We start from the raw sequence: 18,059 nt of genomic DNA, 5'->3' as shown, positions 1-18,059 counted from the left end.
CGCACCTGATCGAATACTTCGCTGCGTCCCGGCCCTCCACTAGGGCTTGGCCGAGTTTGGCCCGTACCTCCAACGGACACTCTGGCAGCAATTCCGCCACCGTTTCCCATATAGAATGGGTGTAACGGCCCAAGAGGCATGCGGTGTTGGAAGACCGCAGTCCTAAGCTAAGGGACGAGAATACCTTTTTGCCAAAGGCCTCGTACCTCTTGGATTCCCGGTCAGGGGGAGCCGACGGGAAGGCGGTCTGGGAGTTAGAGGCCTGGATAACCAGACTCTCGGGGGTGGGGTGGGTGGACAGGAAACATGGGTCGCCCGGAGCCGGGCGGTGGCGTCTGGCCACGTTCCTATCTACAGGCGAACCTGTAGCGGGCCTGGACCAAGTGCCCAAAAGAACGTCCGACAAGGCCTCATTAAACGGCAGCATAGGCTCCATGGAGCATGACTGCGGCTTAAGGACCTCAGTGAGGAGGTTAGTCCTCACGGCCGCGACGGGGAGCTCAAGGCCCAACGCCTTAGCAGCCCTCATCAACACCACACTATATGTTGCGCCCTCCTCCGAAGCCACGGAAGGAGGAGAGACGAATCCAGTTTCTGGAGAGGTGTCCAGGCCACTGGCCTCCCCAAGGTCTCCTGTCCAGTCCATGTTAGACTGACATTCCCTTATCAGAGGGTCCTCAGACCCCTCCCAATCCTCCTCTTCCCCCATCTCCTGAGACTCAGGGTCGTAAGTGAATGAGGATGGGTCATAGGGATGGAATTCCCCGACCGGCGTCGAGATCGGCGCCGACAGGCCCCGTCCCGACGCCGGAACCCATACAGAGGAGGCATTGGAGACGGCGTCGGCCGACGCCGGAGGGGACACCACACGGACCGACCCCGGGGGGGTCGTAAGGTCCACCGGGGACGTTCCAGCGCCCGACGAGGGCCGAACGGCACCCTGCGGCGTCGGGCCCGAAGGCACCGACGACGCCGGGACCGCTGAACCCTGCGGCGCCGAGCCCGAGGGCAGCGGCGGCGTCGGGATCGTGGAGCCCTGCGGCGCCGGCGCCGAAGACGCCGGCGGCGTCGAGGCCGAAGCACCCGACGGCGTCGGGGTCGCAGCCCCCGACCCACTAGGGCCCCCAGACGGGTTCGCTGGGCCCGAAGGCGCCGCGGAACCCGTCGGAGAAGAAAGGGACCTCATGGCCATGAGGAAGCGTTCTATCTCCTCCGGCGTCGCGTTCAGCCCAGGGACCGGGGGGTATGGAGCCGAACGCGGCGCCCGCGACTCCTGAGGAACCGCGTGGGCGGTGTCACCCGAACCCCCGGCCGCATCGCGCGAGCGTCGGGGGGAGTCGGAAGAGCGATGATGTCTCTTCGACTTCTTATGCTTCTTACCTGACGACTTGGACCCGGAGGAGTGGCGCCGACTCCCGGAGCTGTGACGGCTCCGCCCCCGCGACCTGTCCCTCGACCTCCCGTGGGACCGGGACCGGGACCTCACACGGCGCGGGGCCGACTGGCGGATCTCGAGTCGCCTGCGGGACCGCTCCCGCCTGGCCTTCCTCGAGAGGGCCCGACAGTCGGAGCAGGCCTCGTCGTCATGGTCGACGCCCAAAAACGTCAGGCACAGGCGGTGCGGATCCGTAATCGACATGAGGCGTTCGCACTCGTCGCAGTGCTTGAAGCCGGGCATCCCTAACGGCACCGTCGGAGTCGTGAAGACTTCGAAATAGATCAAAAGATCCAAAAACCTAGTCAAAAAATGACTAGGGAACTGCTTTTTCCAGATATGCGCTGGCTGGCGCGGAAAAAAGAAGAACCGACGTCAGCACGCGGAGGCGGCGTCTAAGTACTCCGACGACGTCATCACGGCGCCCACGACGCCGACGACGGACGCGGAGCCGCAGACGACGCCTACCGACGCGCAAGGGTACTGCTACGCAAAATTTTCCGGATCCAGTCTGACGCCTGGGGTTATTCTAAGGTAAGGAATCTATCACTAACATGTCTCTTTCAGATCCTGCACTACAACAAGCTTTTTCTTTTTTAAAGGACAAGTAATGGTTGAATAAAAAATGGAAAATTCTGAGGAGAGCAATGCCCGGAGCCATGTTGATGGCACAGAAAAAAAGGACAAGCATTTGCAATGCAATAGGTCTCGCATTTAAGCAAGTTTAAACTATTGCATTGTAAATGGCAATGCCTTTTATTTATGTTTTAAAAACCAAAACATAAAAAAAAATGTCATTTACAATGCTAATAGCTCAAACTTGCGTAAATGCGAGACTTATTTCATTGCAAATGCTTGTTTCTTTTCTGCCATGGGGTCTGAAAGCAATAGAGGTAGAAAATTATAGAACAATCGGACAAAGACTTCGCACAGCGAAAGAAACCAAAGAGAAACACAAGTTCATAATGACAGCTCTTGTGGTTTTCAACCCTAATTAGCTTACCACAAGGTCATCATCTGCTTGGCCTGGACAATTAATTTGAGATATCGAGCATATACCGTGTTGTGCCCTAATTGGCATCACAAGTTTGCAGAGAAGGATAATCTCCAAGTCTGCAACTTGTGTTTGCCAAAGGACCACACGTCAGAAGGCTTTGCAGAGTTCCAGTTAAAGATCGTCAAGGAAAGGGAAAAAAAAAGTTGAGTATTAAGTCATGGCGCAGCTTCAAAAACCTATCCAAGGAGAGAACAGGCCTACAACAATGGATCCTGCACAAGAACAACAGGAGGAACCCTTTAAATTCCAAAAACTATTTTGAAGAAAGCTCCTTGCAAGAGGGGATGTTCAAGGAAGATACTTCGGTTGACAGACAGGGTGTTTGTTGATGCTGACTGACCAGAGGAAGGTATAGACACATACCTCTCAAGACGACATCAGTATACAATGGAATGGTGAAGCGGATAGCAGACACCTCTGGAACAAGGATCACATAAGAGAGTTCCTATTACATGTTGTGCTGTTGGTGCACATGGAAAAATATAAAAGGAAATATTAACAGTCTCTGTGGTCCCTTTTAGAGCCCAAAAGAAGGAATAACTTCAAGTTTACCTTGTTATAACATTTACCTTTAAGGACCCTTAGAATGGATATTATGAAATACAGTAGAAAGGTTTTTCTCATCCATATGCCCCTCCATGTACTCCCCCCAGAATGCCAAAGGGCTACAATCTGCATACCCTCATACACACAACATAATCCTGTGTTTTGGTCAGATGGGGTTGTGACAGCAGGACCGCTGATATCTCCTTACCTTTGCGGACCGCAGAGAGGCGAGCGCTATCCAGGGCATGGTCTCCTTTTGAGACTGAAAGTCCGGTCTCCGCATGGGGAGTCCCCGACTTAACAGCGTCCACAGGCTCCCGAGCAGGAAGGCAACCCCACCGCAGGCTAAGCCGGAGCAACGGCAGCCCCAAGCTCAGCTCACCGGCGGCCGGACCGCCTCCCAGGGGCTTGTATATATAGGGGGGTTTACCCAAACATAGTCACTGGGACCTGGGTTCTATAAGTATTGAGAAGGGGGGGTCCCAGAGTGAGTGTAATAGTGAACATACAATTTGTAAAGAAATTTAGAGAAACAATAAATGAATCCTCATTGTTTTTATTCACAATGGGGATGGTTATATTCAATATAATGTCCAATGATTACAGATTATCAATGGTTGTACAGTGCCCCAAGGAGGGGAGGAGGGAGGTGATTAGGTGAGGATAGTGCGGTAACGGGAATTGTGACAGTAAAATCAACCAAATATCAAAAGTGCATTTGTATATGAATTTCAATATACAAAACAAAAGACCATCGGTTCAAAACATCAGTCAACATGTATCATGCTTCACAAATTACATTTAATGTCAAAATATTGGCGTGAAGCTGACAAACAGCGAGCTATTGTCGACGTTTCGACCCTCAGTAGTTCGCAGGGATTAGTGGTACCCTTGCTGTGGGGTCTTCATCAGGACAGGGTGCGGGGCAGGCAACCTAATTAATATATATTAAAGAGAATTGTTTTAATGATTGCTCAGCTAGTCGCGGGAGACAACATGAATTAATCACAGTTAATAATAATCACACCAAAGAGCATACCATTCTGGTTGATGCTCATCTTATGAATAACGGACAGGACTTGCGTCTCCGTAGAATTGTTCAATTATTGAGACCGAGAAAATTAAAGAAAGGAATTCACTTTGTAAACAGAGTCCTGGTAGGTCGGAGGGTGGAGGAATAAACATATTATTATTCCAAAAAGGGCGTATTAGTTTTTTACATAATTAAATAAGTAAAAATGACTTACAATGAGGACGTTTATAGAGCGGTGGAGACGGAATCTGGCCCAGGGACGGTGAATATGGCAGTATCTGGAACAAGATATTCATATTAGAATTCAAGGGCCAAGCGGGACTGTTTTGGTGCGCATCGCCCGTGGGATGACAAGGCTTACCCGAATTGTAAGTTGCGTTGGCACTTAGTCCCAGGGTAAGTTAGTTGCACAAGGGATCGCTCCATGGCATCTGTGGAGGAACACGGAGAGCGTGTCAAGGATTTAGATACAGAAATAAATTGCAGTTTAGCGCTTTCCGAGGCAAGGTTAGCATAAAGGAGTGACACACCGTGCGCCGAATGAATCTGGCATACAGTGCCGCTCGTGTTCTGCAATGGCGAACAGAGCTTCCTGGTTATACCGTAACTATGGGGACGGCAACACGTGACTCAGAGTCCGAAGTATAGACATAGAGAAAAGACCGGGGCATATGGTACGATTACCACGGGATGAAACCTGATAAGATTTAGTTGCACATTAAGCCCGGAAAGTAGACAAATTGGTTATAAATTAGTAAAAATCCCGCATGGAATTAAATTAGTACAATGTAGAGTATATACATTTATAATTGCAAGTATGATCATGGAAACAAATTATGTTCGTATGGCGTACCTGTCGTAAGATAGTAAAGCCAGTCGTTGCCACAGTAGAAAGCATTACAAATAAGTGATGATGATGACACGTATTTATCTTTCAGGACGTATACACATACACTTCTATATTGCAATGGCGTACCCCTCACAGGAGGGTATAGGCCAGTACTGATCAGTGACACTCGGTCTTACAGATTCCTATTAGTGATTAGATTACCAGGGACTCAGGGCAGGGTTGCTAATTGGGAAAAAGAACTATCCTGTTCATTGAGACCTTGGAGGATGGAGTCAAAGAAGAGCATCCACTTCAATTCACGTGTGTTGAGAATGCCTGAAATGTTGCCCCCTCGGGGTCCTAGTACTGCCTTTTCTAACACAACCCATCAGAGACTTTCTGGGGAGTGTGCAGCAAGTTTGAAATGATCTACAAGTGGTGCGCCCTGGACCTCGCATCTGATCCGGCTCATGTGTTGGAGAATTCTCACTTTGGCCTTCTGTTGCGTTTGACCAATATAGATCAATTTACATGGGCATATTATCGCGTAGATAATGTTGGATGTGTTGCAATTACTGTGCGATTTGAGCAGGATTTTGTGTTGAAGATGTTCAAATACCTTCGTTTGTATTGCGGTATCACAGGCCTTACAGTGGCCACATTTAAAGTGGCCTACAACAGGTGGCAGGTTCCATAGTGAAGTGATGGTTGGATCCTCTGGAGTTTGTAGGAAGGACCGTACTACATTGTCTTTCACACTTTTTGCTTTCTTAAAGGCGTGTAGGGGGTTGTCCTTCTGGTTAGCATCATCAAAGATTAATTGCCAGTGTTGATTCACGATACGTTTGATCTAATTACTTTTAGTGGTAAATGTTGTTACACACACAATCCTGTTTTCTTGTTGGTCTGTCTAGTCTTTGGGTAAAAGTAGTTCCTCTCGTGGATAGAACCAGGCACGTTTCCTTTATTTTTTTACCAGGCGTCGAGGATAACCCCGTTGCTGCAGACGATTTGCAAGATCTTCAGATTCTTTGAAATAGTGGTCTTTGTTGGAACAGTTCCTCCGGATACGTAGGAACTGCCCGAAAGGCAAATTGTCATGAAGTGCTCTCGGATGATGACTGTTGTATTGTAACAACAAATTCCTTTCAGCCGGTTTGCGGTAGAGTGTAGTGAGTAGGATGCACGACTCCTGATAAATGGTAACGTCAAGAAAATTTATAGTTTGATTGTCTGATTGAATCGTAAATTTGAGATGAGGGGATTGTTGATTGAGCCATGTGAAGAAGGTGGATAATCCATCCGTATCCCCGTCCAAGATTATCGTCAATGTATCTCATCCAGAGACTGAGTCGGTCTCTGAATGGATTGAAATAATTAAGGACAGTGTCATCCTCGAAGGCCGCCATACAGAGAATGGCCACATCCGGAGCAAAGGGAGCCCCCATTGCTACACCTAATGTCTGGGGATAGAACTGATTTTTGAATATAAAAAAGTTTTTTGTCATCGCTATCTTCAAGAGGGCCACAATGAATTCAGTAGGAACTTGTACCGGTGCAGGTCTTTGCTGTAAACATCTGGTTATAACAGCTAGAGCTTCCTGTTGCGGAATACAGGTGTAAAGCGAGACCACATCGCTGTAGCTAGCATTTGATGTGGAGGGTCGAAGGATAGATTCTCGACGATGTTTATTGTGTGCATGGTGTCACGTAGATATGATTGGGTAGACTCAGCAAGGGGTTTGAGAAAAAAGTCAATGTATTTGCCAAGAGGCTCAGGGAAGGAGCCACATCTGAGACTATAGGGCGTCCAGGGGGTCCACCATATTTTTGTGAATTTTGGGTATGGTGTAGATGGTGGCCAGTCAAGGTTTTTTTTGATTAAGATAGAGAAACTCGTTTTCAGATAAAAAACCTTGATCATGGCCGGCTTGTGTCAACTCCAAGATTTCCAGGGCAATAGCTTTGGAGGGATCAGATCTGAGTTGTTGGTTACTCACGCCGTCATTCAATTGACGAAGAATTTCAGATTCATATTTCGACACGTCCTGGATCATAATAGCACCGCCCTTGTCGGCAGGCTTGATTACAACCTCATTGTTTCGGGCGAGGGATTGCAGTGCCACCTTTTCAGTTCTACTTATGTTGTACTTGGTATATGATTTCTCCAATAGGAGTTTCTGTACATCCCTCCAGACCACAGCCTCATAGGCTAGAATTTTATGTGACATCATACTGGCATGTGGAACAAACGTAGAAGGTATTCTGAGACCCGTTAGAGAAGGATTGAAATGGGGTCCGGAGTTGCGAAAGAAGTATTTCAACCGAATTTTTAGAAAGAACTTGATGAGTTCAGTTCGTACTGTGAAGTTATCAGGTTTATTGGTCGGAACATATGATAACCCTTTGCTCAGCACTTTGAGTTCATCGTCATTCAGGTTGTGTTGCGATATGTTGACTACAGGACTTGGAGTCTGTAGGAGATTTACCACCGGTAAACTTTGTTGCGGGTCACCCTCTCGCCATGCTGTTCCTGTTGGAAGTGCACTTGCTTCTGGGCTTGGCCGCGACCTCCATCCCAGTTGCTCGTGTTCTGTTGTGGGCCGCGTTGTTGGCCGCGTGGCCAGTTGTTGCCCCTGCCACGCGGTGGGCGCCATTGTCCTTGACGCTTTCCTAAAAAAGGGTAGTATTGGTTTTGTTGATATCCGTAGTCTGGGCAGTTGTAAAAGTGACTTGGGCCCGCTTGATCCTGTTCACCCTCTGAGCTGTATGATGAATCAGAGAAGGTTTGGTAATTGCGTCTTCCTCTGTAGGACCCACGTCCTCTATTTGTGAAGCGTCCCTGGTTATCCTGAGGATAATAATCTTCCTGCAGGTAGGGATATGTTTTTTTCTTGTCGTAGAGATGTATATCCCGTGCTAATTTCTCCAATTTGGGATTTTGTGTGGTCAGATCAAAGTCATTGAGGGAAGCCTCAAGATTGCTTAAGGTATCCTTGGCACTCGCAAAGTTCGCGTCGGCTGCTATTTTAGCCTTGAGTGATTTGATTTCCGTGGTGATAATCTGGATCTGTTCGGCAGCGGTTTCCACACCAAGTACCATCCAAGTACCAATTGCATTGTTGGCAACGTGACTGAATCCCTCTTTGAACTTGGGTACCTCTATGCAGATGGCTGGTTCTATCTTAATTTGTAGACCCACTGGGATGATATTCTCTTTGAGGTATCTTGTCAGAAGGTGACCATGCCACCTGGTGCGGACCAGCTTCTTCTCCAACCGCTCTAGACGTGATATTTTGTCTTTCAAATTAAAGTCTATAGTCGGGATGGTAGCAGATAAAAAGATGTTGTCGGGGTTTTCAAGGAGTTTGTCAATATATTCCTCTGAGTATAAGAGAAGTTCTCTTTCCACCATGGTGTGCTGAGAGCGAAAATGAATTCAAGAGAAGAGAGAAGAGAAACCTCGCAGACCAGAGTCTGCTCAAAGTAGTGTATATATAGGGGGGTTTACCCAAACATAGTCACTGTATGTTCACTATTACACTCACGCTGGGACCCCCCCTTCTCAGTACTGCCTCCCAGGGGCAGCAGGGATAGGCAGAGAAGGGCCGCCCCGGCACACAGGATGAGGCGGGAGGAGCAGGGCACTGCGCGAGCTGCAACCGGGCTGCCTTCAGCCTGGGCCAACGGTGCCGGAGATGGGGTGCGAGGCTGCGGCGATTGGGCGCGAGGCTACGGCGACGGGTCATTCGTGTCCCTGCTGCTGTTGCCAGTCGGCCCTAGGAGAGCAACACATCTCCCGCCCCGGGGGCCCCCAGGGAGGGAGCGCAGCTTGGTCAGAGAGCGGCTGGAGCCGGTCGGAGGTGCGGGTAGGGATCGGTCCACAGCGCAATCTGTGTACGCAGAAAGCGGAGGTTAAGGCAACCCGGCAACCTGGGTAAAAAGATGGAGGTTTGTAGAGAATCGGAGACGTGCAGCAAATCCTAAATGAAACTTGTGAAACCAAACTACATTTGATGAACTTGGTGGGTATCATTTCACCTCTACTACAGTAATTGCATTAGATTTGACCGTTGTATTGTAGTCGTAAATGTCTAACCCTTGTTATTTAAGCTTTATTGAGCCACAACTATTTTCACAAGCTTGACATTAATTAAAGTAGTTCCCAAAATATTTTTTACAGTCACGTTAGGTGTCATTTTTTTATGAACACAACATTATAGGTATATGTTAATAATTATGATATTTCAGAGTATTATTTGCCACTGATGCAGTTAAAGGCTTTTAAACACTACAATACCTCCATATGATGCATGGCTTTATTCCACAAAGATATTTTCTCTTCAGGGCTATACCCAGGAATTGATAAAATGTTATGTATATAGTTGAACACTTCTTCCTGCATCATGTAAGAAATTAAAGGAAATTGTTAATAGCTGAAATTAAAAAAACAGTATCCATACATAAAACAAAATGACAATAACTTCTATATTGTACTAATGAAACCATTCTACTTAAAAACTGCCCCATTATTTACTAATAATTTAAATAGATGTGTATGCAATACATTAGCGTAGTTTTAAGCGAAAGGTTCAATGCAGACACATTTTTGCAAAATGTTCAGATTACTAATTGCAAAGTAGCAAAGGAAAGACAAATAACTTGTACCCTGTTTTCATTTAAATTATGCCTTTTCTCAAATAATTTTCCATTTGTTAATAAAATGTATTCACCTTTCAGGTGCACTAAACATTCATCTTTTTGCAAAAATGAATGTAGCAAAAATATAAAAACTTAGAGCACTCTTTCCCATGCTACCTCACAGATTAATTGAAGCAGATGTATTCCTGCAATATCTCCCTTTTCAGAAGAGAATTACAATAAATTCAAATCAAGTGAACAGTATGGAGCATTACTTAAGAGGTACTAGTAACGTATGCTCTAATTAAGAATCTCAATTTCAAAAGGATTCTCATTCTCTAATTATGGTGAACAGTAACACGGTTTCTGCAAAGTATTTGAACAGGCAGGGTAGATCATCTTCTTTCGGTCACACTGTAAAGGTTCCAGTTACCAGCTCATGATGATGACTGCAGCACTTCCTATTTCCCTTATGTTGTTTTAATGCCATCAATACATGGCGCATGTATGCATAGGTTGTTCCGAAGCCCTTGACTTGGACAGAACTGCATTTGTAATTATGCTTCCAGTTTGACATCTTAGTTACTTTGTCTAAAAGATTGGATGCCCTGTGTTGACTGCTGTAGTAGCCTTCAAGGACAGTTGTGCCCTTGACCCATAACTAAATCACTTTTAGTATTTTTGTGAAGGCATTAAAGGGAGTATGTGTTGGGGCTGGATTGTTCCTTGCATAGTGTACAGTTGGGTTCCCCTGTGCTAAGTATCAGACTGTGTGTATCTAGTAACCTGATTTTAGAATTTGGCCCAGTTACTCTAATCTAACTTGTGCTCAAAAGCCTAGGTCTGTCCCTTGACAGGAGTAAGGTTCAGGCCTTGTCCTCTGACCTGGAGGAGTGCACCAAGCATGCTCTCATTGGCAGGTGGTGGACTACTGTCTCTATCATGGGTTTAGCACATAGAGCTGAGGTGGCGAGAGGCGCAGAAACCGTTGTGCTAGTTGCGAGAGAAATGGGAAGCGGACCTAGACAGGGACATTTCCGAAAAGACGTGGGCCCAGTTAGTTAGGAGAGCCTGGAAGAGCACGGGGAATGCTAGACTTCAATTGGTGCACTTTTATGTCCAGCATAGAGCGTACTTGACACCAGCTAAGATTAATCAGTATTTCAGTGCGGCCGCAGCTCAATGCCCGAGGTGTGACTTAGAGGGCGCCAATTTCCAGCATATGATGTGGGGTTGTGAGAGGTTAGGGACGTACTGGGCGGAAGTGATGGATCTGCTATGTAGAATAACTGATCGTATTATAGAACCAGAACAGGGTACTTGTTTATTGCACTGGTTCCCACATACGGCTAAAAAGAAAGTGCCAAGCAAATTTATAGATCTAGGTCTCATATTAGCTAAGAGGAAAATCACAATGCATTGGAAATCTGCGATGGGGCCAACTGTGGGGAGATGGCGGGCGGAATTCCTCATATGGGCATTGAGCGACGGTACCTTTAAGCTACAGCAGGCACTCCATACTAACAATGAAAAGGTGCAGAAAGCGGCAAGGGCATGGGTGGCTTTAGTTGCACTTTTACAGGCTCCGGAAGAGGGTTCGGAGGAGGGCTCGGTCTTGGATGACCCAGAGAATCCAACCGACACTCTGGTGCGCAGTGAGTAAGCCAGGGTATGCTCTGTGGTACTACTAATGAGCTCCAATGACAGTTTATTATCAGCACTGCCCTTATGTTGGTACACTCTTTATTGCGCACAACTCAGATGTACCTCTATTAGATAGGATATGGTACTCAAGGTACACCGGTGGCGGGAAAGGGATGTGGGTGGGGGGTGGTGGGGGTACTGAGACGAACAGCTTGAGATTTGTCATATTATTAGATGTTTGCTTGATATCACAATATTGCTTTCGTCCTTTTTCTTTTGTTGTTTGGAAAAACCAATAAAAATATAGATTTTTTAAAATAGAGCTGAGGTGGCAGCTTATCATGTTTTGTAAATCCATAGCTGTCACCAGACCGTTTGATCTGTATCATTGGAATGAAGGCCTACTAGCCCAGTTGTGTAAAGTTCAGCTTCTCTGCACCTAGTTATTAGCACTAATATCCTGAAATAATGTTGTGTGTGTTTATGTGTGTAGCTTGGGAAGTACATGCATGGTGTCGGTAAGGAGGGCTAGACTAATGGAAGCATGTGTAATTTATTTTGGATGCCCGGCCTGGTTTTTGCACAAGATGGATGTGAGTTATTCTCCCCGACAGTGGAAGGGTATTCCTCACAATCTGGAAGCTGAAGGGACAGGGCTTAGACATTGAAATGCAGGGAGTGTAGACAGGGCTTTAGAAATTCGATGAGGTCTGTTGGTTAGCAAGGAACTTCTGATTTGTATTCCTGAACACTGTCATTTGGTAGACGGTAGGAGAGAGGAACAATAACGAAGACTCTGTTGTTTAAAATATGGAAATCCTTGGGTGAGGCCTGCCCTTTTGTCTTTCCTTGACTAACCCTTCACTTTGGCTGATAACAGCCAAGTGCAGAAACCTCCACCTCCTTGTGTCTTTGTTGTGGATACTCTAAGTTGGAAGCTACTCTGCTATGAGAAGCATCACTTTAGACAAAGCCTGTGTCTGGATAGTAGCCTGGAAAGGACACTTGAAGGGAATACCACCTCACACGGGTTCTATTGTTGCAGACTGTGGATAAACATACTCTGTTCGATTTTGACGTATAAAAGTGATACCACACTAGTTCCAGTTCAAAGCCCTCTATGGCCAAGGAAGGGAGTGCTCAACAGAGTAGTGAAAGGAGTGATGTACAAATAAGGTTTGTGCCTGACTGACAACCAGTCTCCTAGAGGTGACGGGACATTGGCTCAGGCTAGATCTCAAGCTGGCAGAGCCTTGTACCTGTTCCAAAGTGTCTAAACATCTGCTTGCCAGCTGAGAGAGGGAGGAAGCCTGCCAACCCTGCAGGAGTAGTATATGTCTAGGAAAAGCAAGATGCATGATTCTCTGAGGCACCCAGAAGAGGGAAATAAGGGGATCTATCTACTGGTCTGTAGTGTCACTGGCCCAGTTGTCTCTTCACACTAGTTCCGGTGGGAACCGCAACCCTGCAACTGAAATTGTAGAGGCCTCTTCGGCCATGTGATTGCATGTCTGCAGCTGTAACTACCAGCTAAAGATTCATACTGTGCATCACAGTGCCTGCTTAAATTGTGATCGACCTCAGCATGTTACCTACTGCCACAACCTTGTGATAAGCCTCAGCATCGCCCAGTGTTGCCCACTATAGTGATCTGCATGAGCATGGATTGGACTGGCAAAATAACAAGCCCAATCTGTTTCTAATTGTATCCGGCCCATGTAGGGCTACATCTACTGAAGTTGTGACCAGCCAGAAGAGGCTGCCAGGTGTAGTCTGGCCCGATCGGGGGGACAGCAAGTACCTGCCGGCCCAGGAATGGGCCTGTCCTCAAGACTTCAGAGACCCTCACCATTAGCCGATGCAGGACCTTGTCAAGCCAGAACAGCTATAGGGTTATTCCTCATAGGCACAACCTAAGACCCTGAAAAGGGTATTTAACACTTAGTAACTCAACAAAAAGATCAGTCCACAATTTCTGATTGGATATTTAATGGGTTTATCCAATATTCATGAAGGAAATTATATATGTTCTTTAAATCTAGTCGGTAACAATGAATCCAAACAAACAGTTGAACATTATAATTGTCCTCCTCTCACTTCATGCCAATCCCAATGCATTTCGGGCACACAGCCCTTTATCAGGGGACAAATCCATGATGCAAAAAAGAATATAACAAAGAGGAAACCATCCTTCTCGCAATCCCTGGTGTAAAGATACCACGTGGTGATATCGTATGGTGCAAGGTAACAACATGCGTCAGTGTAGTGTGGCTAAAAGAACCAACTATCGTTATACTCCATCAGTCATGCTTTAAGGAGATCCAAGAACGTATGACAATCTGCTATTCAAAGTTCAGTTGAACTAATGCACAAAAGAATTAAGTGTGCGGTTTCAAAAGGTGAACCGAATTAAAGAAAATGTGTAAAACAACCTTTATGCTCCCTCGGCGGTCAAAACACGACAGTCGTGACACAGAAAACTGCCCTTCTGGTGTGTGTTGAAAAGAACGTGACCTTAAGTGCATGCTCATATTCGTCATAACGTGTATGCATTCATCCTGCTGTGGATTCACAACACCGATATAAAACACATAAGTGACCAGCACCATTCAAAACTAGCTTGCGCTTAGTACTCACTCGTAAACCTTCTCAAGCCAGAACAGCTATCTCTGCTTATGTCGGGCACACTAGTGAGTGCAGGCCCAACAGGCAAAGCAGGGAACCCAGGAGAGCTGCTAGCTAGTATGCATCATCTTCCATGAGAGGCTGTGAGTGTGTCGAGAGCTACATGGACTATTCCACTGATGAGAAGTAGAACTAAACTGTGCCTGCGAGAACGGAGTAAACCTATTTGGGGAAGAGAGAACTTGCATCCAATTTTAATCATGTTACTACCTCATAACCCATAGCGATCTAGAATACGGACCATGGACAGGTAGAGTGTGAGCGGGAAGAGGTGCAGCACTGCCTGAATAGTGCTCAGAGACATTAAATTAAATCCTTTTGATCAGTATGTACTATTAACGTTTAGTGAAAATTCTATAAAGTTTAGCACTGGGCTGAACGCTCTTACTGATTTGTTGTATGATTGTTAAGTTGTGAGCTTGAGCACCCCACACAACCTCCCTGAGAAGCATGCAACTGCTCACCATCTCTACCAATGACAAGTCATGGGCGAAAGTCATTGAACTGGGCCAATTTACACAGCAGGACGTACCCTGGGACTTTAGATACAAATGACCTTAAGCCCCTCATTCAAGGCACATTTCCCCTGCTTGCCACATTTCCCATCAATTTGGGTTTGACAGCAAGCCTTACTAATGGCTAAATTTACATTAGAACAGGTCGAGATTCCAATCTGGCAGGGCTGGTAACATCATTGTTGTTGCACCTGCCTGAGCAAGTTTCTCCCCTCATTGCTTGTCCATGCCCCTCATCTGCCCACAGCCAGATTCTTTCTAGTTCTATTTCTAGACAGAAAGAGCCTGTGGCTAGCTTAGGGGACATATTTGGGGTAGTGCAATTATCACTGCTAAACAAGCAGAAAAATGTATGCAAAATATTGGCAGAAGGACAAATCCAGGGTCTAGCTTAGACAGAAACTTGCTTTGCCCAAGAGTGGGTTTTCCATTAGGGGCTGAGAGGAGATAGCTGGGTTAAGTAAATATCCCATTGCACAATGTTGGGATGCAATATTGGCAGAAAGACATCACGCGACCCAAGAGTCAGTGGGAAATAACTTCCAAAATGATGATGAGGTCAGACAAGATACAAACACTTAAACAGATTACAATCCAGGTTCCATAGGTACTAATAACACATGACACTGAACAGTAGGAGGGCGTGGCTTAGGAGCCGATGGGGCAGGCAGCGTTAGCTCCGAGCTCCGCGCCCGATCCCCCGTAATTCTCCTGCATTGGACGCCTCCTGAACCCCCGAAACTGACCTGCTGCAGCGGGAGGCGACCTGGAGCGGAGGGGGCGCCGCGGCTTGACTGCCCGGTAGCGGGATCAGGTTGGACTGGCCGCATGAAGGAACGGAGGCGCTGATCTCCGGCTAATCAAAATGGCGCCGACCCTGAGATTCGTTCCTGCCGGGCCTTGCTGCTGGAGGCTGCGGTCGGCGGCGGAGTGCTGAGCCCCCAGCGACCGGGGCGGAGACAGCAGCTGGGCTGTTGAGGAGAGCGGTCCCCTAACCGGAGGAATGGGAGCTCCCCGACTCGAGGGGCGCGGGCTGCCATCCAGCCTGAAATTGGAGGCGGGCCCTTAGGCGGGCCGTAGATCGGCGGCCAGGCCACCGGCTGTGCTGCTCGCGCCTACAGAGTGCGATTCTGACGGGGAGAGAGCCAGGAGCGGACGGGGGTACTGAGAGCAGCCCTCCTACTTTGGCCGTATTCGGGGCCTCGACACCTGGGAGGACACTGCGGGGGCCTGCCGGTGCTGCGCTGGGGCCCACGGACTGGAGGTGAGCCGGGGAGGGCTGGGCTTACGGGACGCCCCATTGGTCGGAGCTTCCCGGTCGCGCCTGCCATACTCGGGGGGTGTGCCCCGTGATTGCGCTGCTGAACCCTCAGAGGACCCGCGAGGCGAGCCTGAGGCGATCTGCCGGCGGCACTTGCCCTGCCACGCAGCATTTGGGCAGGGTGGCTGGGCTGGATGGGACTGTGAACTGTGCTGAGCGGGCGAAATGTGTACCGGGGGAGCACACTAGCGGAGAACCCCCCTGGCCCCAACGGAGCAGTGGCATATCGGACCATAAACCCCTGGATGGTGGAACGCCCCAGAATCCCTCACTGAAGGTTGCGCCCGAGATGTTAAAGGAGCCGGTATTCCGGGCGGAGCTTAGCGAGGGGGTAGAGCACTACTTTGCCGAAAATGCAGGCACTGCCTCGACGGTGGCCCTAGAGTGGGATGCCTTTAAGGTGGTGGTCCAAGGGATTTGTATTGCCAAGTGGGTGGGGGTTAGGGAGCCGCTCTTACAGGAGATCGAGAGGGCTGAGCTGGCCCTGCGTGAGGCTGAGGGGGCTCATTCCGATGGCTCTGGGACGCGTGATGACGTGATAGCTCGAAAGGAGATGGTGGCGGAGGGGGTGGAGCGGCTCCGATGCTTTCGTGGCTCGCGCGCACGCGGAGCAAGACAGGGTGGACACCTTGTTGGCTTGGCTTGCGGACCCTACCCCTAGAGGCGAGCCTATCTTGGCGCTGGCCTCCCCCATCGGTCGGCTGGAGCATGATCAGCAGCGAATCAATGAGTTGTTCCGCTCCTTCTACGAGGACCTTTACACCAGCCGCTTAGGGGCTGATGAGACAGAGTACCAGGCATTCCTGGAGGGTTTGGATTTACCTACAATAGGGGAGGAAGAGGCAGATGCTCTTGGGCAGGATGTTACATTGGCCGAGATCCGCTGTGCAATTAAGCAATTGGCGCGCAATAAAACTCCTGGGAGCGACGACTTGCCTATCGAATTCTATTCGACGTACGTTGACCTACTGGCTCCGAGACTATTGATGATGTACCGAGAGGTTCGGAAGGCGGGGCGGTTACCGGGGTCGGCTAGGGAGGCTATCATTGTGCCGCTTCTCAAGCCTGGGAAACTGCCAACCGACCCGGCTGCGTATAGGCCTCTCTCCATGCTCACTACGGACTACAAAATACTGAGCCGGGTGCTCGCCACTAGGCTCCTTCCATTAATGACACAGCTGGTGCATGCAGACAAGGCGGGTTTTATCCCAATGCGCAATACTGCCAGTAGCGCCCGTAGGCTGATCGGGATCTTGGACGAGGGGTGCGGGGCGAGGCACTGGTCTCTCAGTCCACATCGCTAAGGCGTTTCATAGCCTGGAATGGCCCTACCTGTTCTCTGTGATGACGGAGTTTGGGCTTGGGGCTGGGTATATTGGTTGGACTAAAATCCTGTATTTGTCGGCAACTGCTAGAGTTCGGGTGGGGAGAGCTGTATCTTCCTCCTATCCTGTGCCGCGAACACCATATCTCGCTCTATGCGGACGACCTCCTTATGTTTTTGTGGGTGCAGAGGATGCCCTGAGCAGGGTGCGTAGCCTTCTTGATCGTTTCGGGAACATTTCGGGCCTGCAGGTTAACTGGGAGAAGTCCTGTGTTTTCCCAGTATCTAGTACACGCGGCCGCCGACGTTACCGCCCGGCCTAGTGTGGGAACCACAGTGCCTTCCTTATTTAGGGACACGTGTGTATCACACAAAGGCGGATCTCTTCAAAGGTAATATTGAGAGAGCAATGAGGGGCTTGAGAGGTAGCATGCGGTTCTGGTGGTCTCTGCCTTTGTCGGTAATGGGTTGGTCGCGCTCCTGAAAATGGTGGCGCTTCCTCGTCTTGTATACTCTTTTAGGACTCTACCGATACGGATACCGGCAGCATTTTTCTGACAACTCCGCTCTGCAGTGAGTAGTTTTATCTGGGGTGCAGGACGGCACAGAATAGCGTTGGAAACGCTGATGAGGTCGCGAGTGGAGGGGGGTCTTGCCTCTCCGGATTTTGAATTATACTATCTGTCTGCGCAGTTCCAGGTTCTCACCCAGGCAGTGGCGCTGGAGTTTCAAGGACCGGCGAGGGAGACGATGCCTGACGTGCCGAGATACGTCTTATCCTTTGTGGTATTGCAGCCGAGACTGAGACAGGCCGACTTGTCCATGGTGGAGAGCACCCTACGATATTGCTGGAAACTGTACCATAGCAGAATTGGGGTGCTGCGACCATACGCACCCGAGATACCACTGGGCATGTGTACAGCGCTACCGCATGGTGGCAACTGGTCCGGTCTGGCGGACTGGGAGGAGCTGGGACTGGAGATGGTGGGCGACCTGCATGCAGACGGCGCACTGTTGCCGTATAGTGCA

At 48.7% G+C, this 18,059-nt stretch overlaps 1 protein-coding gene across 1 annotated transcript in view; it reads right to left on the bottom strand.

The window, feature by feature from the left end:
• The window catches only part of VPS8 (VPS8 subunit of CORVET complex), a 1,704,823-nt gene that overhangs the window by 808,966 nt on the left and 877,798 nt on the right, over window positions 1–18,059 (bottom strand). Inside the window, exon 32 of the mRNA XM_086955430.1 lies at window positions 9,201–9,299. Coding sequence (XP_086811556.1) covers window positions 9,201–9,299 — 99 coding nt within the window. The remainder of the gene's footprint in view (window positions 1–9,200; window positions 9,300–18,059) is intronic.

This window comes from Lissotriton vulgaris, chromosome 2_1 (genome assembly GCF_964263255.1).
Source record: "Lissotriton vulgaris chromosome 2_1, aLisVul1.2, whole genome shotgun sequence".
In the NCBI taxonomy this organism is placed as follows: Eukaryota; Metazoa; Chordata; class Amphibia; order Caudata; family Salamandridae; genus Lissotriton; species Lissotriton vulgaris.
Note: the sequence above shows the minus strand (reverse complement) of the source record. Positions and strands in the feature narration are given on the sequence as shown.